Consider the following 19,518-nt stretch of genomic DNA (forward strand, 5'->3'; position numbering starts at 1 on the left):
TCAACGATGGCTGTGTTAGCAGGAGTCGCCTGATTGTGGCTTGTGCTGGTCGAGGAAGTGAATCGTCGAGAAGTTTCTCGGCTTCTTTCAGTATTAATCCGAGGAGGCATATACGCAAGCCAAGGTGTTGATGTACACCCGAATAAAGTTTTAAACATGGTTTACGATCAAAATGGCCGCTGCGATAATCGTTGGTGGTGAGTGGTGAGTGGTGAGGCTCTCAGTGAACCCCGCCATCAACCCTAGCACTAACTAGAGCTTGGTGTTAGTGGACGACGCCACCTGTGAGAGAGTTCAGGCGCCTGCTCCATGACGAGGCTACCTACCTACCTAAATGTTGCACATAACGTAGATGAGTGCGGAGGGCCTACCCGTGGAGATGCACAGAATACAGTACAGTAGGTAGGTAGGAGGCTGGATACGGGAAAAGGAGCCAAGGTAGTAATGTCTTAGCCGCTCGGTCTGTTTTACAGCGTTTCGCTACACCGGGTGCCTGGGTACATAAAATTACAGTTGCTGACAACCAAATTAGCCTGCATCATCCCTTTAAACATCCCTGACAGATTCCCCCCCGCCACAGCCTTTCAGAGCCCTCCCCGACCCACTCAAAGTGCCTCGTCTCCCTCCACTGAGCCCCGATATTTGCAGCCCTTGTCAGAGTTCTCCCTCTCTCCCTCTAATTTTTTTCTGCTGGTAAATTCACGAGAAAAAAAAGAAGAGGGTCATCGTCGTTTCCTAGGTTCAGAAAAAAATTCCCGACGTCACGGCCGGCTTAGCCCCTTCACGCTCGGCTCCTGCCTCGCTCCTTCGCACACCGTCACCAAGCCGCCCGTTCAACTTTGTTGCCCGAGCTGCGTCGCCACGCAGCTCAACCCTTCAAAACGTCTTCCTCAAAGAAGAGAAAGCTCGCCGCCAGACCATCCTCCAACAGGCAGGCTGACCCGCCGTCGTCGTTGCCAGACTCGCCCTCGCCCTCGCCCTCGCCCGACACCGCCCTGCCCTCCTGCGAGCCCGCCGACGACCACCACCACGACAGCGACAACGTCGCCTACTCCTTCACCACCGCGACGTCCGTAGACGACAACCGGAGCGTCCACCGCGACAGCAGCCCCCCCGTTTACCTGCGATCCGACTCGCTGCAGCCGGCCTCTAGCCTCCCCGCCCGCCTCCAGGCCGCCGCCGCCACCACCAACAGCAGCAGCAGCAGCGCCAACGGCACCAACGGCCACCACCACCACCCGCGTCATCCGTCGCCCCTGCACGACTGCACCTCGGCCGCCTCGCCCCCCTGCGCGTCAGTCTATGCTGACCTGTCCCTCGACGGCGAACGGGGGATTGGTGAGGCTGGTTCTGCGGTAACGACACTGCCCAGAAGCCAGTCTCCGTTTCGAGTGTCCAGACGGGCCATCATGAATGGTGACGCTGAGCTGCCCCACCGTTCCTCTTCGCCGCTCAAGCGTCGCGCCTCGAGCATGGATCCCGAGCCGGACGCCTCGCCTCGCAATGGCGAGGATGCCAACGTGAATTCTTCGCAGACCACGGCCACGGCCAAGTCGGCCGACGCCCCGCGTGCCATGAGCGTTGACCCGCCAGAGGGTGCTGACGCCCCAGCGCAAAGTAAGCTTCCAAAAAACAAAAAAAGAACCAACACTGTGGCGCGAGCCCGGGTACGGTGCAGCCTAGCTAACGTCAATTGGAATTGCAAAAAGACCCGCCTCCTGTTGCCGAGCAAATCAAAATCATTGAGACTCTGCTCAAGGCCTTTGAGGATGCCCCCAGCGCCGAAGGCGACAAGGCCTACCTTGTCTCGAGAGAATGGGTTGACAAGGCCCGCTCGCTGCAGGGCCCGACCAAGGCCAAGGCGGAAGATGGCGATGTGCAGCTTGGTCCGGTCGACAACTCTGACATTATCGACCAAGTCATCAAGGACCCCTCGGGAGCTTCCTTTACTCGTCTCAAACCCGGTGCCGACCAGGAGACTTTTGCCCTCTTCCCAGAGGATGCGTGGAAACTTGTCATGGAATGGTACGGCCTCAAAGAAGGACAAGAGCCCATCTGTCGTATTGCGTTCAACTCTGCTGAGGGTGGAGAAGACAACATTCTCTATGAGTTTCACCCTCCAATTTTCCGCGTTCACCGGGTGTGGTCGGAACTCAGCCCATTGCCTATTGAGCAGGCCTTGAAGGCTAATAATCCTCCTGCAATCCTGGCCCCCAGAAGCCGTGGCGCAAAACTGCAAGAATTTTTAAAAGACATCAAAACCTGGGCGGGCATTCCCCTCGATCGCAAGGTCATTGTCCATCAAGTCCGACATCCCGACCCTACCACCATCCCGACTACGCAGCAAGCGGGATCGGCATTGACGCCACCAGACTCTCCTGGCCGTGAGGCACAAAATGCCGATGGCGAGTGGCCAAACCTGCTGGTGGACTTGCCCACCTTTGCACAGTCCCGTGACCACCGTGAGCAGCTCTCTCAGATACAGGATAAGACAGGCCAAAGCTACAACAGCACTGTTACGCTACACATGAAGGACCTTACGACAGATGCCACATTGGTATTGGATGAAGTGATTGACAACAAATTTTCGGTGAGCACATACAAAGGTCAGCAAACAAAGCCGCAAAAGAACATGTCAAATCGTTCTGGACTTTCGTCGAAGCCAAACAGCGCCAGGAGCAGCCCGGGTGCAGAGGGCATCATGACCAGAGGCCGTGCAGGCAAGAATCGGCAGCTCGGTCGCACGGTGGGTCATGTTGGTCTGCACAACCTAGGCAACACCTGCTACATGAACTCGGCCCTGCAGTGTGTCCGGAGCGTCGAAGAACTGACCAAATTCTTCATCACTGATGCGTATTTGGATGAAATCAACAGCACCAATCTCTTGGGTTACAACGGTAAAATGGCCATGGCGTATGGCGGTCTCCTGCGCGACATTTACCGAGAGGGTCGTGGCTCCGTCAGTCCGCGAGAATTCAAGAGCACTGTTGGCAGATGCAGAAGCACCTTTTCTGGTTGGGGCCAGCAAGACTCTCAAGAATTTCTTGGCTTCTTGCTCGATGCCCTTCAAGAAGATCTGAGCCGTGTTAAGAACAAGCCTTATATCGAAAAGCCCGACTCTACCGACGAAATGATCAACGACCCTGAAGCTATTCGCGCAATGGCTTCCAAAGTCTGGGACATCACCAGACAGAGAGACGACTCCGTCATTGCCGACCTATTTACTGGAATGTATAAGTCGACACTAAAGTGTCCCGAGTGCGACAAGATTAGTATCACGTTTGACCCTTTCAACACTCTGCCGCTTCCCCTTCCCTTGGAGACTGTGTGGAGCAAGACTGTCAAGTTCTTCCCTCTGAATGATGTGCCCGTCAACATTGACGTCGAGGTTCCCAAGCATAGCTCCATCGAAGTGCTGAAGACGTATCTGTCTCTCCGCACCGGCGTACCGACTGAGCGGATGATGGGTGCCGAAGAATTCAAGGATCGCTTCTTCAAGATTTACGACAACAATCAGGACGTCTCTGAGGAGATAACGCAGTCCGACGTGCCTACATTCCACGAGCTAGAGTTTGTGCCCACAAACTGGCCCTCACGGCCGCAGAAGTATCGCTCCATGTTGGATATTGATGCGCAGCCTGAAGATGACGATCCCTCTACGGAAAGACTGGTTGTTACCGTCGTGCATCGCCGTCCTAATAGCCACGGCCGGCCAGAAGGCATCTCGCCGCCTCATTTCATTACTCTGACCAGGGAGGAGGCATCTAGCTATGATGCCATCCATCGCAAGATCCTCGAAAAGGTTGCGACATTTTCCACCTGGAGCAAGTTCAACAGCGACGAAGAAGTCGATGCCACTGACACAGACATGGTGGCCACATCGGATGCCGACTCATCGGGAGATGGCAAGGTGGCAGCAAAGTCGGTTGAGGGTGAAGATGATATTGTCGACGTCACAATGAAGGATGCCGGCGCTGCGCCCACAGGACAACCAGCCTTGCTCAAGCGCTTCAATAAATCTCGCCCCAAGTTCATGGATGCAGCCGCACGACTAAGTCCTTCGCTGCAGAACTTGTTTGAGCTGAGATATTTCGCTAGCCCCAGCGATGGGGCGATTCCCACAGGATGGCAGTCTACGGATAACAACAGGACACTACCCAGCCTGGCGGACCGCATGCCACAGCCGTCTGAAGAGGAGAGCGCCACTCCCGAGAGCTCAAACGCCGACGGTTCAGACGACGATAATGATGATGGGAATGAAAGTGAAGAGAAGGACGAGAGAAGCAACGAAGAAGAGGCCAAGGAAGAGTCGGTCCAGACTCGCATGGCCGAAGAGTCGAGTGAGGAAGAGCTCCCCCGTCGATTCGACCGCGGAGGCCGCAATCAAAGAAATGGCGGCCGAAAGAAATTCAAGGGCCACAAATCTTACGGCAAACGTGGTAACAAGCGACGAGACAAGCATGTGAGAAACGGCAAGGCCAACGGACTTCCACAAGTCAACCCCCAGCCGATGCCTCCGGCCGTTGCTGACGGTGGGCCGCTCATCCGGCTGCACGAGGGCATCGCTGTCGACTGGAACGATGACGCTTGGGAAATGGTGTTTGGCGGAAGCGGGAGAGACAATTTGGCTGAAGGAACCAGAACCTTTCTCGATCTGGAATCGCTACAGGACCCTGTCATCAAGATCAATCAGCGCCGCCGCCAAACTCGCAAGTCGCGGGGCATCACGTTGGACGAATGCCTGGACGAATTCGAGCGGGCCGAGATTCTTTCGGAGCATGACATGTGGTACTGCCCGCGCTGCAAGGAACATCGCCGCGCCAGCAAGAAGTTTGATCTGTGGAAGACACCGGACTACCTGGTTGCTCACCTGAAGCGATTCAGCAGTAGCGGCTGGCGACGCGACAAGCTAGACGTGCTTGTTGATTTCCCGATTGAAGAACTCGACTTGACGGCACGCGTCATAGAAAAGGAAGATGGCAAATCGGAGGTGTACGACTTGATTGCTGTTGACGATCACTACGGTGGACTGGGTGGGGGCCATTACACAGCATACGCCAAAAACTTTGTGGACGGCAAGTGGTACAATTACAACGACTCGTCGGTCAGCCTCGTGTCGGATCCCCAGTCTGTGATTACGAGCGCAGCGTATCTGCTCTTCTACAAGCGTCGCGCCTCTGGCCACCTGGGTGGGCCCAGATTCGCTGCCATCTTGGACAAGTACGAAAAAGAGACGACGGAAGAGGAAAGTGGTGGTGATGATGATGCCAGCGGCAAGGCGGACGAAGATCTGCCGGCTTACGAGGGGCGCACACTGGGAGGCAGACGGTCGAGCAGTGAAGATGAGTCTGGGCCTGGCAGGGTCAGCGCGGTGCGCAACGAGTCGCTCATGACGCAGACTTGGACTTTTGGGAGCCTCGACGACGGAGCCGAACCGTCAGCGGGAGCGGCCAGCGACGTGGCGCAATTAGAGTCGTCAGGAGATGATGACAACGCGGGAGGTATCGACGAAGCAGACACCGTCATGGGCGGCGCCGGGGGAGATGTCGTATCGTTGGTTGAGCGGGCAGAAGAAGCCAAAGACGACGAGGATGAGGTGACGGAGATTCATGTAGAGAATGCCAGGTCGGAGTAGATGGGGAAGGGACGTGTTATGATTTGAGGCTTTACGATAAAACGAAAACCATGCAGCACGACTGCTGCGATAGGCGCAATCCTGATAGAAGGTAGCAGCGGTGTCATTTTACATATATAGGTGACATTTATTTACAGCATGGCTATGGGAGTAGAAGAGGGCATTTACTTTGCTGCATTAGGCAGAATAAAATAAAAAGCAATACGATAGAGTTGTACTCACAATGATTTTCTCAGTTGTGATTTTGTTTCTCTCCTTTTTACTTTAGTTTTGAGCTGGTTTGGCGGCACGTGCTCTGTGACTGCGTGGCTGGCTGGCTGGCTGACCTCGTGCTGGTAGATGGGGGACGCGCGCTGATTTAGAGTGCTGATGGCGATGATCATCGCCGGACGGCGCAGGAGAGGGTCAAAAGCTGACAGAAGACGGCCTGGTGAGCTGAGAGGCTAAAAACGAAGCGGCACCGGTTTCGCAAAGAAATGGGCAGTTTGTGGCCCAGCTGCGGTGCCGGGGGGTTGGGCTGACAGGAGGACGGGACGCTGCGTGGGCTAGAGTGCATGGGATCTTGTGGTTGTATTTAGTATGGGGACCAGAAACGGTCGACGGTAGATGTTGGTTACTTTGTAAACCGGTGCTGCATCTTACATTTCAATGAAACTTTAAAACAAGAGAAAGATTTGACGCGCCAACTTGTCCGGGGCTGGGGGGGATTACTTTGTTGGCTTTGATGAAGCCGGTATTGGCGTGAGATTCCAGGGCTAGTTTGGAACTACGGTAGATCCTTGTCCTCGCCGGGGGGCCACTTGGGGGGGGGGGGGGGGGGAGAGAACAATGGACGTCTCACCTTCCTTGTTAGTGCGGTTTCTGGAAGGCTTCCAGAACGAGGGTGAGATGCCACCATGGTTGCAGGCGGGGGATGACAAAGGATTTGGTAATGGGAAAGATGATGGTGATCAACGCCTGCTTGCATGAAGAACCTGATGTATGCTGATTTATGCTAATTGAATCATGGTTGAATCATTGACAGAAAACAAAAAAGAAGAGAAGAAGGGGAAAATTATATGCGCCGTTGGTATATGGGAAAGCCGAGATGTTTGTTGGGGATCATGGACAGAGTTCGATTCTCATCTTTTGGTTTGGGGTTTGAAAGATGGGAAAGGGGACAGATTTTGATGGGGGATTTGTATCGGAGACGCGAAGCTGATTGATACATGAGGGCGCCACACGCCTTGGCATCACCAATCTCGCCCTTGTCTATTTTTTTCTTTTTTTTTTTCTGCTTGCGAGTTTCGGCGATAACGTTGTGGTTTTATTTGGGTGTCTCTGATTTTAGCGGTCCTTGGTGGCGGATGAACGGGGACTTGTTTCCTCCCCACAAAGCTTGGCTTTTTTTTAGGGGGGGAATCGGTGAGGTGATGTGTTAGCCGAGGCCGCCATGTGCACATCTACACCAAGTGTCTTATCATAGGGGGGAAAAACCGCGTCGCAGGACGAATTTGTAACAGTGGCAATTGCATTTTTATCAGTTCCCTGTTTATTAATCCGGGGCTGATCAGTGTGCCTTTTCTTTCTTTTTCTTAGGCGTCGCGCAAGGATGTCGTAGGACAGGCCAGACGGACATGGGCATTGTCAGACAGTAAGGGAATATATGGCGTGGAATATCAACGCCGATAAGGGGAGGGGGGGGACAAACTTGGGTGTTTCGATTCTGATTCTTATTCGCATTTTCGTTGTACAATTGCTGCTGTTCCCCTGGCCTGATGAACTATACGTTGCACCTGCATGTCGCAGGAGCGTGCGGGCGTGCATGCAGTTGCAATTACAGCGGGCGCACGCATGCTCGCCCTGCAGGAAATTTGTGGCTCGTGTCAATTTCCGAGTTGCATCTGGGCACATGTATTCCCTCTTCTTTCCTTGCCACGATGATGATAGTCTCTTGTTCTTCATTTCACACTGACGCGCAAGTTTCTTGTCCATCTTTTGCCAGTTTGGGAACCTTGCTGAGGCGACCTGCTAAAGGGGAAAAAAAAGGGGTGGGGCGACCGGATGCGGCAGGCCTTGGAGAGGTTAGTCGTTCGCTGTAATCTGTAATCTGCGTCTCCGTACCAACATGCATTTGCCAGCGGGGGTCCCTGCTCTCTTCCCCTCATCAGTGCCGACGCCAGGTGGACGGACTACCTTGTTGCTTGGGTATGTGTATGTATGTGTGGATGATGCCTTGTGCACGGCCATGACTATGAAAAAAAGAGAGCAAGGCCAGGTTTCATCCAAGGCGGCGCGCCCCATGGAAGGAAAAGAAGCTTCCATTCCCATTCTCTCGTCCCCGCTTTTTGGCTGTGTCTGCGCTTTGGGCTTGTTCCCCTTTGGCATAGGCAGCTGCTGCATTCAGCGCAGTTTTGTCCGCCTGTGTCGCAGCATCCGCTTACAAACCAACTGCCTTGCCCCCCCCTCCTCATCGCTGTGGCTCAGGGCGCGGGCGCCACCATAATCGTTTGTTTGCTCATTTTATTCCCACTGCCACGTTTTTCTTTCTTCCCTTTTTCTGATCATTGCGATAATGCAAGTTTCGTCATGACATGTGCGCTTTTTCTTTTTTTATCTACTCTCTCGGGACAGCTATTGTCCCGTGCCGAAACTGCCGGGGCGTCATCGAGCCCAGCAGATCAAGCCTCAAAAAGCATATCTGCGGCTGGGCTCGTGTCCCCCCGCCCCTGTAATTGGCGTCCGTTGGATCCCCTGCGGGCCATCCACTAAAATTGTCTCCCCGGCCTTCTGCGACCCTTCTGTACCACCTTCTGTACACTTTGGCACAGAGGCTCCTTGGTTCCCCCCTCCCCCCCCCCGTGGCCCCCCTCGTGCCCCCCTGCAAGCCATCATGCAGGCCGGTGCAGCTGCAACCCTTCTGGCCGTTCTGGCCGTTCTGGCATGCTTCGCTGCGGCTTCTGTCTGGGAACAGCGGACCCCGGCTTCGTCGTCCGTCCACTGTCTGTCCACTGTTCTGTCCACTCAAACCACTGTCCATGGGCCCGCCGCCCACCTGGCCACACTGCGTTGCGTGCCCATTTCTTGTCCTGATGGCCCGGATTTGCCCTGATGCTGCCCCCAATCCAGGCGGCAGCCAACCTGAGGCCCCCGAACTCGCCTGCACACCACTTTCATGACCACCTCGCATTCTCAACGGCAGCCCGCTGAAACCACTGTAATCGCCGCTCACCCTCACTGCATTCTGCTGTCACCCTCTGCTCAACCCAAGCAAGCTCCCCCCCCCCGGCCCCTCCTCGTCTTCTCCCCAGGCTGGCCGCAGCTTGCCATCATCACCATTCCAACCGTCTCTCTCCATCCCATCTTTCAACTCTGCCTCTTCCGCCATCTCCATCATCGTCGCCATGATACAATTCTAGAGCGCCCATCTCCGTCGCCAGCCAGCCCGTACTCATCATAAACCGCCGCTGCGTCTGATTCGCCCACCGTCCCTCCTCCGCAACCACCACCTTCGTCGCTGCTTGCATCGTCCACCCAATGCGCTAGTCCGCGCGGCGTCCCCGACCCTGCTTCAACTTTCCACGCCAGGAAACCCTCCTAGTTTCCCTTCTGACTGGGCCGCTTCCGCTTTCTCTGGCTTCCTTTTTTTTTTCCTTTTCCCCCAAATCCACTTTATGGCCCTCGTCTTTTGCGCTCCTGCTCCACCTTGTCACGCCCTTTTGCGCTGAGACGCCTACCAGCGCCAGTGATCGTTTTTCTCCTCCGTCCCTCTCTCGCCTCTGTCTCGCCGTTGCCTTGCCTCACCAGGTTCTTTTCCAACCCCGGGAAGCACGCCAGATTTGCCAGCTTGGCAGGGTCGCAAACTCAAAAGTTGGAATCGAAAAAAGGGTCTGCTTATCAGCCGCAATCTGCCCTTGATTATCGTATTCCGTCAATACAGCTTCGCCAACAACTACCACGCTACGGCTCCGATCAAGCCAGACCGGGCCAAGCCAAGCCAAACCGTTCCATCGTCGAAAAGCAAACTCACCCTCGATCAACCAACTCTTGTTCGGCTCGCGCGCACGCTCTCTCACCTCGACTGTCCTCCCAAGTCGTCTGGACTGCATCTGTCCCTCTTTCCGCCCGCCGCTTGCCGACCGGTTCCCTGCGGCGCTCGCTCGCCTTCTCGTCGGTCGGGTTTCGCCCCTTGTCCCGCGATTTTTCCGCCGCGTCCACCACCCTCGTCCTGCGCCTGCGCCCGCGCAAGACCTCGACTTCTCTCGTCGCTCTCGTCTGCTTCCGCCGATTGACGCCTGTCCAACTTCACTTCTCCCTTCCTCCCCTCTCCCAATTCGGCTGGGACTCTGCCAATACCGCGCAGCAAAGGGGGGTCCACGCAGTCGCAACCTCGCCCCCCTCCAAGTGGTTGACGTGCTCCGGTCGCGAGACTGGTAGCCTTCCGTTGCCACCATGGATAGTACCGCCTGCCATGTCATCTACGTCAATCGCTCCGTCGCCCACAATCGCTTCATCCCTGCTCGACGCGACGACCAATCCTCAGACGACTCGGACGATGAACAACCCGATCACGTTCGTCGCGACATCAAACCTCTGCTAGACGCCTTCGGTGATGGTAAGCCCCAGCCTGTTCTTGACGCTCTCACGCGTCTGTTTCCAGGCAATGCATTTTTTTGCTAATACTTTCCTACAGTGTACGTTTGCTCCACAGGCTCCGCCTGCCTCGAGCACCTTCTTACTCTCCAAGAGGACACCGTCTGCTCCATGTCGCCCGCCATTGTATTAATAGACACGCCTCACAATGAGCAAATACGCCCTTCCCACATATCTTCCTCGCCGGCCTGGCCTAACGAGGCAAGCACATCCGAAGCCGCTGAGTCCTCTGGGATTCAGGCCCCGGATGACGAAGTCTACGGTCTCAACCTTCTCCAGCAAATCATCACCGAGTCGCATCTGCGTTGTATGGCCAAGCGCGTCGTTCCGGTGCCCATCATCTCCTATCCCGAACCCACCTCGGATCAGGCACGCGAGCAAATGACAGATGGTGCCACCGACGTGCTTTCCCCCATCCCCCTCCACACCCTCGCCGCCCATCGTCCGCTCATTAGAAAGTGCCTCGACCTTGGCGCCGTTGATGTCATCATCAGCCCTCTCAGCTCAAAGTGCATTACCACGCTCGAAATCTGCGCTTACAAGGCGCATAGGGACGCTGCTCGCGAGCAAAAGGAACTCCTCGAAGTTACCCACGGCCGCAAGCGCTCCTGGGTCGGTGTCAGCGACCAGCAGCCCTTTGCCTACCTACGCGAGGCCATGGTCTCCAAACTTATGAAGGGCATCTGCCGCATGGCCCCCGACGACGGCGAAATTGCCAGCGCTCACATTTCCGTCTCTACAGACCGTCAATCAGATATTGCATTAGCCGTCTCCAAGTGGCACTTTTGCGCCAATTCGTTTACCGACGACGAATTGCTCGTCGCTGCCATGTTCATGTTCCAACACGCCCTTTCCATGCCCGAATTGGAGCGCTGGCGTCTCCCAGCCGGTAAGTCTGCGCCTGCAGTCTCTAGTCTTGGGCTGCCTGCACCCCACCGTTGAGCCGTTTGAGCCGTTGTAAACTCAAAAGCCATGATGAACTAACGACATTTTTAGACCAGCTCATCAACTTTCTTATCGCGTGCCGTACCGCTTATAACAGCTTTGTACCATATCACAACTTTCGCCATGTCGTCGACGTTTTACAAGCGACGTTTCACTTCCTCGTCAACGTGGGTGCCTTGGCAAGCTATCCCGCTCGAGGCCCGACGACCCCCATCACGAAATCTCCCATCGCTTCACTCTTGACTCCATTTGACGCCTTGACCTTGCTCATCACCGCTATCGGCCATGATGTCGGTCACCCAGGTGTCAACAACGGTTTCCTCGCCACACTGAATGCTCCCCTCGCCCAACTCTACAATGATCGCTCCGTACTCGAATCCTTCCATTGCGCCGCCTATGCCCAGATCCTCCGCAGATACTGGCCTGCTGCTTTTGAGGACAGAGGCATGCGTGCCCTCATGATAAGCTCTATTTTGGCCACCGACATGGGACTTCACTTTGATTACATGAAGAAGCTTGGTGACTTGCAAGAAAAGCTTCAAGATAACAATAGCTCCGAAGGTTGGAACGGTCGCCAGCTGGAAGAGCACAAGGCCTTGGCTTGCTCTCTCATCATCAAGTGCGCCGATGTCAGCAACGTTGCGAGGCATCACGATGCCGCCGTCAAATGGATGCACATCTTGGTGGAAGAGTTTTCGCGGCAAGCCTCTATGGAAAGCGAACTCGGCATCAAGTCCTCACTTATCGCTGAGCCAAAGCGGGACCTGTTGTCGCTGTCTACTGCCCAGCTGGGTTTCATGAATATGTTTGCGATCCCCCTTTTCCAAGGTGTTGCTGACATCATGCCGTCGCTCAAATACGCCGTGGATGAGTTGGAGCTCAACCGACAAATATTTGAACAAAAGGTGCACGACGAAAAACTGAGACAAGCCAACGACGAGATCGAGCGACGGAAACTGCTGCGCGAAGGAACCTTCTCGCCAAAAACTAGAAGCTGGGTTGCAGAAGAAGGAGATGACAGCACACAAGGTGTCGCTGCAACGCCGCAACGGACCGAGGGCTCCGATTCGACCGTGATTCAGGCTTCCGAGGTCTCTAGCAGCGAGCAGCTCGAGTCGGCAGAGGAAAGCAACGGCAATGCAGCAGCCGCCGGTCAAGATATGCACGACACAGTGCGCGATTTCTACAACCCCTCTCAGTCGGAGGATGATGTCTACAGACATTTGAACGGCACCTCGTCGGCCTTTGGCACTGTGCGTGACTTTGCTGATAGTGACCCTTTTCACGTACGTCCAAGAGATGACGGCGGTGCCGACGGCAAAGCGACTGTGTCTACGAGACAGCGCTGCAGCGAGACCACCGAAGGCAGTGTGTCTGGGGCTTTCACGGGCGACTGGACATCTCAAGCCACCAGCGCTACCGGAAAGGCCAACTTATCGCCCAGCACGCAGGGGACAAGCATCGTTAGCAACGACTCGATGGATCGCACCCTCGGACTGCCCTCTTTCAACGTTTCGCCGCCTGGCACACAAAGCGCCCCCCCGCAGAGCAGAGAGGGCCCGCCAGAAGATGCGAGTGAGTCGATCTCAAACTCGGGCAGCATCGGCAAGGCAGAGGGCAAGTCTCTACGCAAAAAGACTAGCAGATTCAGAATGAAGGACTTTCCCTTTTTTAGAAGAAACAAGGGGTCCAGCCCTTCGAGTCCGCCATTCCCTTCCGCCGACGCTACAAGCTGATTAACGCCTCGCGACGGAGCTAGCCTTGTCGCGCAGGTTTCTATTCTATCCCATCGCCATCGACTGCGATGCTGGAGCATTGCACCCGCCGTTGACGAGAACTGCCAGTCATGTAGATGCCCTGGTTTGAGCGCGCCAAGACGCGCATTTGTACAATATCACCGGCCAAGATGATACCCAGGTGGATTAATGGTGTCAAGTTGAAGAGGCAGTCGTGTCCAGCAACGGGTTCCAGTCCTGTCTGCACAGCGCACACGACCGCACTAGCATGTCACAATGCGTTTATGGAAAGTGGGATGATTTTTTCTCTATATATATTTTAAACAGGTACCGTCTATGGCTGCAGGAGAGGTGCGGACGACGCGCGTTGCTCTGCGACTTTTGTTGTCGGCACGGAGGCATTACGGAAACTTGTGTTTATTCTTATTTTTACTGTTTTTTTGGCGCTTTGTGGAAGGTTTTCGAGAGCAATGGCATATAGACGTCGGCGATTGACGACGTGCATGAATTGAGGAGGAGAAGAAAAGCATGGCTGGCGTAGGATTTAGAGCATGGTAGTGAAATACAACTTGTGTGTATTGCCATTTGGCTTTGTTGATGTGATGTAGGTACGGATTGTGACTGGGTGCCGTATGAGGCTGAGTGCATCTGAACTGCGTTGTGTGATACGTAATCCTCGTTGGGGCCGGGAGGAGGTGGCTGCATATATTGGGCGGTTGGCTCGTGTTGGTAGCAAGCAACACGTGTCGACAACATTACACACTCGGCAAATTCTAAACTGGTCTTTCTCAGAGAACCAAAAAATAAAATAACAGTAAAACCCGGCCGCTCATACCAAGACTATGAACGATCCGCCGCCGTCCTACGAAGACGCCGTCTTGGGCGGCGGCTCTACTTTTGCCGCCACGGCAGCGGCGGCGCTCGTCTGCGACGGACCGCGCTACCACGCGAGGAGATGCAGCGAGGCGGGTGTGGAGGCGTCTGGTGGATTTGCGCTGGACAATGAGGAAGATGGAGAGGAAGGAGAAGCGCTGCCACAGCAGCAGGAAGAAGGCGACAGCGGCGGAGAAGGAGGATTCTGGGTGTCGAGCAGCACAAGGCTGGGCGTCAACATCGGCGGGAGCTTCATCGGCCTGGTGGGCGAGGAACACGAGTTTGGGTTCAAGATTGGAGGGGTAACTGTCGGTGTGAAGACGATTTGATCAATCAACTCTCTCGCCAAATTAACTCGGTTGACATGCCCCATGTTTAGTCGTGCGTTACTGTTGTCGCTGTGTTGCATTGTCAGCCAGCTAGCTGGTTGCAAGAGTGAGTGCCATGTAGATATTAATAAGCTGGTCGGTCACTATAACGCATTTCATTGGCCACAGTCGTCTAGGGGTCAGGACACTAGTTTGTGGAGTTTACAGCACCGCGAACCACTGGAAACCGAGGTTCGAGTCCTCGCTGCGGCAAATTTTTTGATGGATTTTTTTAATTCCTTTTGGGGTTGATTTCACTTTTTGTATCCTTGTCCGAGTTGTAAAAACCCAAGCAAAAACATTGCGCTACCTCGTAGATCGGCTTCAGACGCCAAGAGAGAAAAAAGGTCGTGTGAGCATCGCTGGGTGCGTGAGTGGACGGCATCAGTAGATGGACCCTTGCCCCGATCCTGTGTAGCTGAGTGAACGTGGGGAAAGAGCCGCAGTCAGAAAGAACGGCAATTCCATGCAAACCATACATCGTACTATAATACACGTCGTGCGATTTAATATCATGGCGAATATATGGAGTATCGTACAAGAATACAATGACATGTCAGCACACGCAGCATGTTTACTCCGAGGCCATCGCACGACCAGCCCGGATAGCTAGAAGCGGAACAGACAGGGCTGCGTAAACACGACGATACGAGCCAGACGCCACAGATCGAGAGGACGAACCCCTCCTCCCACCGTCGCTGGGTGCTTTTATCGGTGACATGGCATAAGCAGGAGACGCCAATGCTGCCTTGCGCACAAAAGAAGAAAGGATGCCTGATGAGATATGCCACTTCATCAAAAGCTGCAGAGCCCCGTGTGGTTGCCATGGCTGTGGTCCAGCCGCGAGTTGCGCCGCCATCTCCGTTCGTGGGGTAAACTAAAGGCGTGGGATACTGCCGAGGGCGGGCCAGGCGTGCTAGGGTCAATCAGCCCATGTGTACCATAATCGAACGGGCTGTGTGTGTGGCGAGGGGTAGTTTTGTTGGGATGCAGGATGCGCTGATGATTTTAGCTTGCATTGCATTTAAAAACTAGTGTGCCTGATGATTAGTAGTTTCTTTGCTTCCTCGGCGCATGTGAACAGTTGTCTGTGGTGGCGCGGGTTGTTTGGTGTTGGTGTTGACAGAGACGGAGTGTTTGGAGACTACCATTCATGCTGTGCTTTCATATAACGAATGATTGATTATAGAATGCATAGGTAGGTAGGTATAAAATAAGTAGATGTGTTTTTTTTTTAACAATATGCCTACACTACTCGAATCCTAGCTGTCCCAGCGTTTGCACTGCTCGCGTTTGCCATGCTGGTGGCTCGCAAGTTGGCCCGCCGGTCCGTCCACCAAACGGGCCTGTTTGCTGCCAGTTGCCACCCCGTCGGCCCGCCAGAGCTCTCCGGACGTCCAGAGTCGTCAACTAGCGCCTCCAATTGCCAGTCCAATCCCCCACAATACCCAAGGCTGCTTGGCCCGGCCGCTTCCCCAACTTTTTAGGAACTAAACTCCAGGGACTTCTCTTCCAATCTTACCAATCACCTTTTCATCTCCTATACACAGCTTTGGCTTCAAGAGGCAGCCGTCTTCTTCCTCTTTCTCCGGCACGGGTTGGACGCTGTCGCATCTACATGCGTCTGGGTAACACTGAGAGCTTCTTGTAACTCCGATCTAGCCCCATACGATAGATAGCTGGAGCTTTCCGCATCCGTCTCCCATCGCATTGGCAACAACCGACACATTCTGCTGCCCATTCCCCGGGACGCAAACTCCTCCTCAAATGGCGGAATCTGTCCTGCTCGAGGACTCGACCATCTACACTCTGGCGGCCACCGACACCATGGCGCACACCAACGGCTACAAGCCCGTCCTGGACAAGGACCTTCCCGACATCACCTTCATGACCGATGCGGAATGGACCACCTTCTTCTCCATCGCCGAGGCCATTGTCCCGGCCGTCGTGCCCCAGACCAAGGTCCACGACCCCATGCGCCAGCTCGGCATCCCGGACAAGGAGTTTTACGCCGCCGTCGACGAGACCCTCGCCAGCCTGACCAACCCGCCACCTCAGCAGAAGCTCATGGAATGGCTTGCCTTTCGCGCCGTCGATGAGCCCGCCTTTCGCCGCGAGTGCGAACACTCGGTCGCCTCGGCGGCCCTGCGGATGGAGCTCGCCAATTTCATGAAGCTGCTCAAGTCAGTCCCTGTCTCTGCCGCGTGTGGCTGCATGCATGTCTCACTAACCTTATTCGCAGCACCCGATATGGCAGCCTGCTGCTGACCGGCCGCTGGACGCCCTTTTACAGACAGCCACTCCTCATTCGCCAGCAGATTCTCAAAAACTGGAGATCATCACGCCTCCTGCCGCTGCGCATCGTCCTCAAATCCATGAACGCGCTCACGCGCAAGTCTCTCGGCGCCTCGAGCCGCTACATTGAAGAGCTGGGAGGGTTCGAGACGCTGCCCAAGAACTGGGAGCGCAAGCAGGGTTACGATTTCAAGTTTCTGCAGATTGCGGAAGGCACAGGGACGCACACCATTGAGACGGACGTGGTCATTGTCGGCTCCGGCTGTGGCGGAGGTGTCTCTGCCAAGAACCTGGCCGAGGCCGGCCATCGCGTGCTCGTCCTCGACAAGGGCTACCATTTTGCGCCCGAGAACTTTCCCCTGAGCCAGGTCGGCAACAAGCACATTTACGAGAACAACGGCCTCGTCATCTCCAAGAGCTCTGCCATCTCGGTCGCCGCGGGCGAGACCTGGGGCGGCGGCGGCACGGTCAACTGGAGCGTGTGCCTGAAGCCGCAGGACTATGTCCGCAAGGAATGGGTCGCCGCCGGCCTACCGCTGTTTGGCTCGTCCGAGTTTGACGACTGCATCGACCGCGTGTGGACCGCCATCGGCGCCAATCAGACCAAGATCCGCCACAACCACCAGAACGAGGTCGTGCTCAACGGCTCCAAGAAGCTCGGCTGGCACAGCAACGTCTGCGACCAAAACACGGGCGGCGTCGAGCACTACTGCGGCCGCTGCCATCTCGGCTGCAGCGCCAATGAGAAGAGGGGCCCGGCCGTCGCCTTCCTCCCTGACGCGGCCGACGCGGGCACCGAGTTCATGGAAGGTTTCAGGGTGGAACGTGTTGTATTCGCCGCAGACGGCAAGACGGCGACGGGTGTGGAGGGTGTCTGGACGGCCCGTAGTGAGGATGGCACGGTGCACGGCGCGCCAGAGACTCGTCGCCAGCGCAGGGTCTTGATCAAGGCCAAGAAGGTGGTTCTGTCTGCTGGTTCGCTGTGGAGTCCTGCGTTGCTGCAAAAGAGCGGCGTCAAGGTCAGTTTGGTCCTTTCCGTAGTCTCCAGACGTGTATGGCTAACAGGTAGTAGAACCCCCAAGTTGGCCGTAACTTGTACCTGCACCCTGCGGCCTTCCTGGTCGGGCACTTTGACGAGATTGAGCCCCAGTGGGAGGGCGGTATCATTACCGCTTACAATGGCGAGTTTCAAAATCTTGACAAAAAGGGCCACGGCGTCAAGCTCGAGACCATGGCCATGCTGGTACGTACATTCTTCCCATACCCTACATGCAACGTGTGCTCACCGTTCAAAGCCATATGTCCTCTTCGCCATCCAGCCGTTTGAGAGCGGCTTCGACTCCAAGCTCTGCGTCGCGCGCATGAAGCAGCTGCACACCATCATCTCCATCACGCGCGACCGCGACACGGGCCGCATCACCGCCGATCCCGAGACGGGCGCGCCGTGCATCGACTACGACGTGTCGTCGTTTGACGCCGAGCACAGCCTCGACGGCATCGAGGCCATTGCCAAGCTCATGTACGTCATGGGCGCGACGGCGCTGTACCCGACCATCCCCAACGTGCGGCCGTTTGTCGTGGCCCGCGACGGCGACGCGGCGCTACAGAAGAGCTACCAGGACGGGACGGATCCGGAGTTCACGGACGCCAAGTTTGGGCAGTGGCTCAAGCACCTGCGCGAGGTCGGCGGCAAGGCCGGCCCCGAGATCAGCTACCTGTCGGCGCACCAGATGGGCTCGTGCCGCATGAGCGCCAAGCCGAGCGGCGGCGTCGTCGACCCCAAGGGCAAGGTCTGGGGCTGCGAGAACCTGTACGTGGCGGACGGGAGCGTGTTTCCCAGCGCAAGCGGCGTGAACCCGATGGTGACGATCCTGGCGATTTCAGACTACATTTCGCGCCAGCTGGCCCAGGAGCTGTCGGCGTAGAGATGCATGGGGAAGAGTGTCTTTATGTGTATAACGTAATGAGGGGGGGAGGGGGGGAGCGGGAGAAAAACATGAGTAGCGACGTGGCGATTTTGTATATTGAGTAACAACAGCTTTGGCTAATTTATGATTCTTTGCTTAAATGATGCTGTACTTTATTGAATGGTTGGAACCGCGAAGGATGTGACGAAATCAAGGCGAAACACGTATTGATTGATTGTGCATCTGGATACACCCGAAAAGTCCAATGGTACACCAGTCAATTTTACCTCGGGTCATCGTGTTGGGAATTTCAAGAAGAGAGTACGAGCACGAGCCACGGCAAGATGCGATCTCGTTGCGATCTCTTGGGTACGGGGCGAAGAGTCAGAAAGTGGGGAAGATGGCCAGTTTGGTTTCCCAGAATAGAAGACGACGAAAATCAACGGGGTACGCCGCTGCAAAGTTCCAGGATTATTGCCCGGGAAATGTGACTTTTATTTAAAAATAGATTGCTAGAACCATTTATTCCTTGTTGAGGGGAAACAAGAGTTCCCCCCACGCGGGCAAAAAAAAAAAAAAAAAAAAAAAGGCATCGCGGCTAACATCTGCCAGCGCTTTTACAGGGCGGGGGGGTTGTGACGGGAGGCAGCCCAAGCAGCAGCCACAGGGGCACACAGCCTCACCAGCCCTGGCGGGAGGTGACGACATGCTGCATTGTCCTTGACGGCGACGCCGAGTATACACGACATGGCTTTTGTCGATGTTGGGAAAATCATGCCGAGATGTGGATTCAGAATGGGAAACATTTGACAGCAAAGAAAGCAAAAAGCCTCTGCCGAGGGGTTTTACGTGTCATGTGGCAAACGTGGAGGGGGTTTTAGAAGACGAGTTGGTGTGCAAAGTCCAACACGAGAGGGCAGCTTTTTGAGACGCCCGTGTTCGGACCACGATGGCTTTCCATTCCCTTTGCAATTTGGCATGTGCATTGTCTGAGATGGACGAGTCAAACATTACACCAAAACTACGTCATTGTAGAAGAAACCGCCCATGTTCTGGCGGTTACAAACGCCTCTCGGTTCGGCTTTTTCTTTTTTTTTTTTTTGTGTGTGTCTCTCGCAAGAGCCTCA

The 19,518-nt window shown here is 55.3% G+C and overlaps 4 protein-coding genes across 4 annotated transcripts; all 4 read left to right on the plus strand.

The window, feature by feature from the left end:
- Positions 1–172: 172 nt before the first annotated feature.
- On the plus strand, positions 173–5,635 carry LMH87_008842 (uncharacterized protein; the record flags this gene model as incomplete). Its single annotated transcript, XM_056202080.1, has 3 exons — positions 173–204; positions 932–1,617; positions 1,710–5,635. 3 exons carry the CDS (start codon positions 173–175, stop codon positions 5,633–5,635), a joined length of 4,644 nt encoding a protein of 1,547 aa, XP_056056677.1.
- Positions 5,636–10,066: 4,431 nt separating this feature from the next.
- Positions 10,067–12,948, plus strand: LMH87_008843 (uncharacterized protein; the record flags this gene model as incomplete). Its single annotated transcript, XM_056202081.1, has 3 exons — positions 10,067–10,229; positions 10,308–11,156; positions 11,264–12,948. The coding sequence occupies 3 exons, from the start codon at positions 10,067–10,069 to the stop codon at positions 12,946–12,948; spliced, it is 2,697 nt and encodes an 898-aa protein (XP_056056678.1).
- Positions 12,949–13,790: 842 nt separating this feature from the next.
- LMH87_008844 (uncharacterized protein) lies at positions 13,791–14,150 on the plus strand (the record flags this gene model as incomplete). The annotated part of the gene is made up of 1 exon (XM_056202082.1): positions 13,791–14,150. The coding sequence occupies one exon, from the start codon at positions 13,791–13,793 to the stop codon at positions 14,148–14,150; it is 360 nt and encodes a 119-aa protein (XP_056056679.1).
- A 1,806-nt stretch (positions 14,151–15,956) lies between these two features.
- Positions 15,957–18,409, plus strand: LMH87_008845 (uncharacterized protein; the record flags this gene model as incomplete). The annotated part of the gene is made up of 4 exons (XM_056202083.1): positions 15,957–16,372; positions 16,432–17,503; positions 17,557–17,727; positions 17,780–18,409. 4 exons carry the CDS (start codon positions 15,957–15,959, stop codon positions 18,407–18,409), a joined length of 2,289 nt encoding a protein of 762 aa, XP_056056680.1.
- Between the last annotated feature and the right edge of the window lie 1,109 nt (positions 18,410–19,518).

Source organism: Akanthomyces muscarius (genome assembly GCF_028009165.1).
Source record: "Akanthomyces muscarius strain Ve6 chromosome Unknown contig_18, whole genome shotgun sequence".
In the NCBI taxonomy this organism is placed as follows: Eukaryota; Fungi; Ascomycota; class Sordariomycetes; order Hypocreales; family Cordycipitaceae; genus Akanthomyces; species Akanthomyces muscarius.